Source organism: Apaloderma vittatum, unplaced genomic scaffold, assembly GCF_000703405.1.
Source record: "Apaloderma vittatum isolate BGI_N311 unplaced genomic scaffold, ASM70340v1 scaffold29064, whole genome shotgun sequence".
In the NCBI taxonomy this organism is placed as follows: Eukaryota; Metazoa; Chordata; class Aves; order Trogoniformes; family Trogonidae; genus Apaloderma; species Apaloderma vittatum.
Genome location: NW_009711447.1, coordinates 15,113 through 16,053, shown reverse-complemented (window position 1 = coordinate 16,053; position 941 = coordinate 15,113). Strand labels below are relative to the sequence as shown.

General features: G+C 38.0%; 1 protein-coding gene across 1 annotated transcript in view; it reads right to left on the bottom strand.

The window, feature by feature from the left end:
• Positions 1-430: 430 nt before the first annotated feature.
• Positions 431-941, bottom strand: part of RNF103 (ring finger protein 103) — a 15,580-nt gene continuing 15,069 nt past the window's right edge. The window contains exon 4 of the mRNA XM_009867651.1: positions 431-941. This exon is cut by the window's right edge and continues 1,545 nt beyond it. Within this exon, the coding sequence (XP_009865953.1) occupies positions 878-941 (64 nt within the window). The 3' untranslated portion in view covers positions 431-877.

Here is a 941-nt window from a genome sequence, read left to right as displayed (position 1 = left end):
CGACTTCCAAAATAGCAGCAGCTGGAGTCTGGGAATTTTTACAAGCCACTTGTGTCACTGCGTGACACTACTCTGCTGCTTGACAACAGTTTGAGGCTGTAGAGGGGCTACCCTAAAGTGTTCCTAAGTGTCTGCAGATGAGGTTGCTGACAGAACTGTTTGTAATCAACTGGAAAAGCACTGGTCAAGCAGAGAAGCACCTCACCACAGGGGACTTACGAAGTAAGTACTTCTCGGTGAAATGCCATTGCTTTCTGTTTGGCCAGTGGCTAATTACTGGAGGAATGAATTCCTGCACCACTAGGAGATGATTTATTAGTCACAAAAGTTGTGTTACATTTTTATTGTCTTCACAGATAAATCAGACCAGCAAGACATCCGTAACCATACACACTAAATATTTATCAAAACAATTAACATTACAAATCTCCTTTTAAAATAATTTATTTCACCAATTTCTTTTTAAATGGTACTGTCTTACAACATACATTATTCAACAAAGATGTGCAGAACAGACTAAAATAAGAAACACTTAAATTAAGCAATTGTCTCCGATTAGAATCTCAATTTCACCCACATCCTAACTTGTAAACGTTTGCTGGAATATGCTTCTGTTGTAGGCTTGATTTTTGTGCTTACAAAAACAGCATTAAGTTTCTAGATGTTGGAAAGAAAAAGTTATTTACGGTAAGTATGCATTCAGTTCAACGGACAAGGCAACCAAATGATTCTGTCATTAACGTTAGCATCATGTATATTTTAGATCACTGCACTAACATTTAAACTAAAACTTCAAACCACGTAATCTTTTAAGTGACTAACATTGAAAAGGCAAGCAGTAATATCCTGAAAGCTTACGAAGGACACCAGCGCGCGGCTAAGACGGGGAATCATCTGACAAAGGCTGTGGATGTGTGTATGGCTGCTTTTTTTTGTACGAA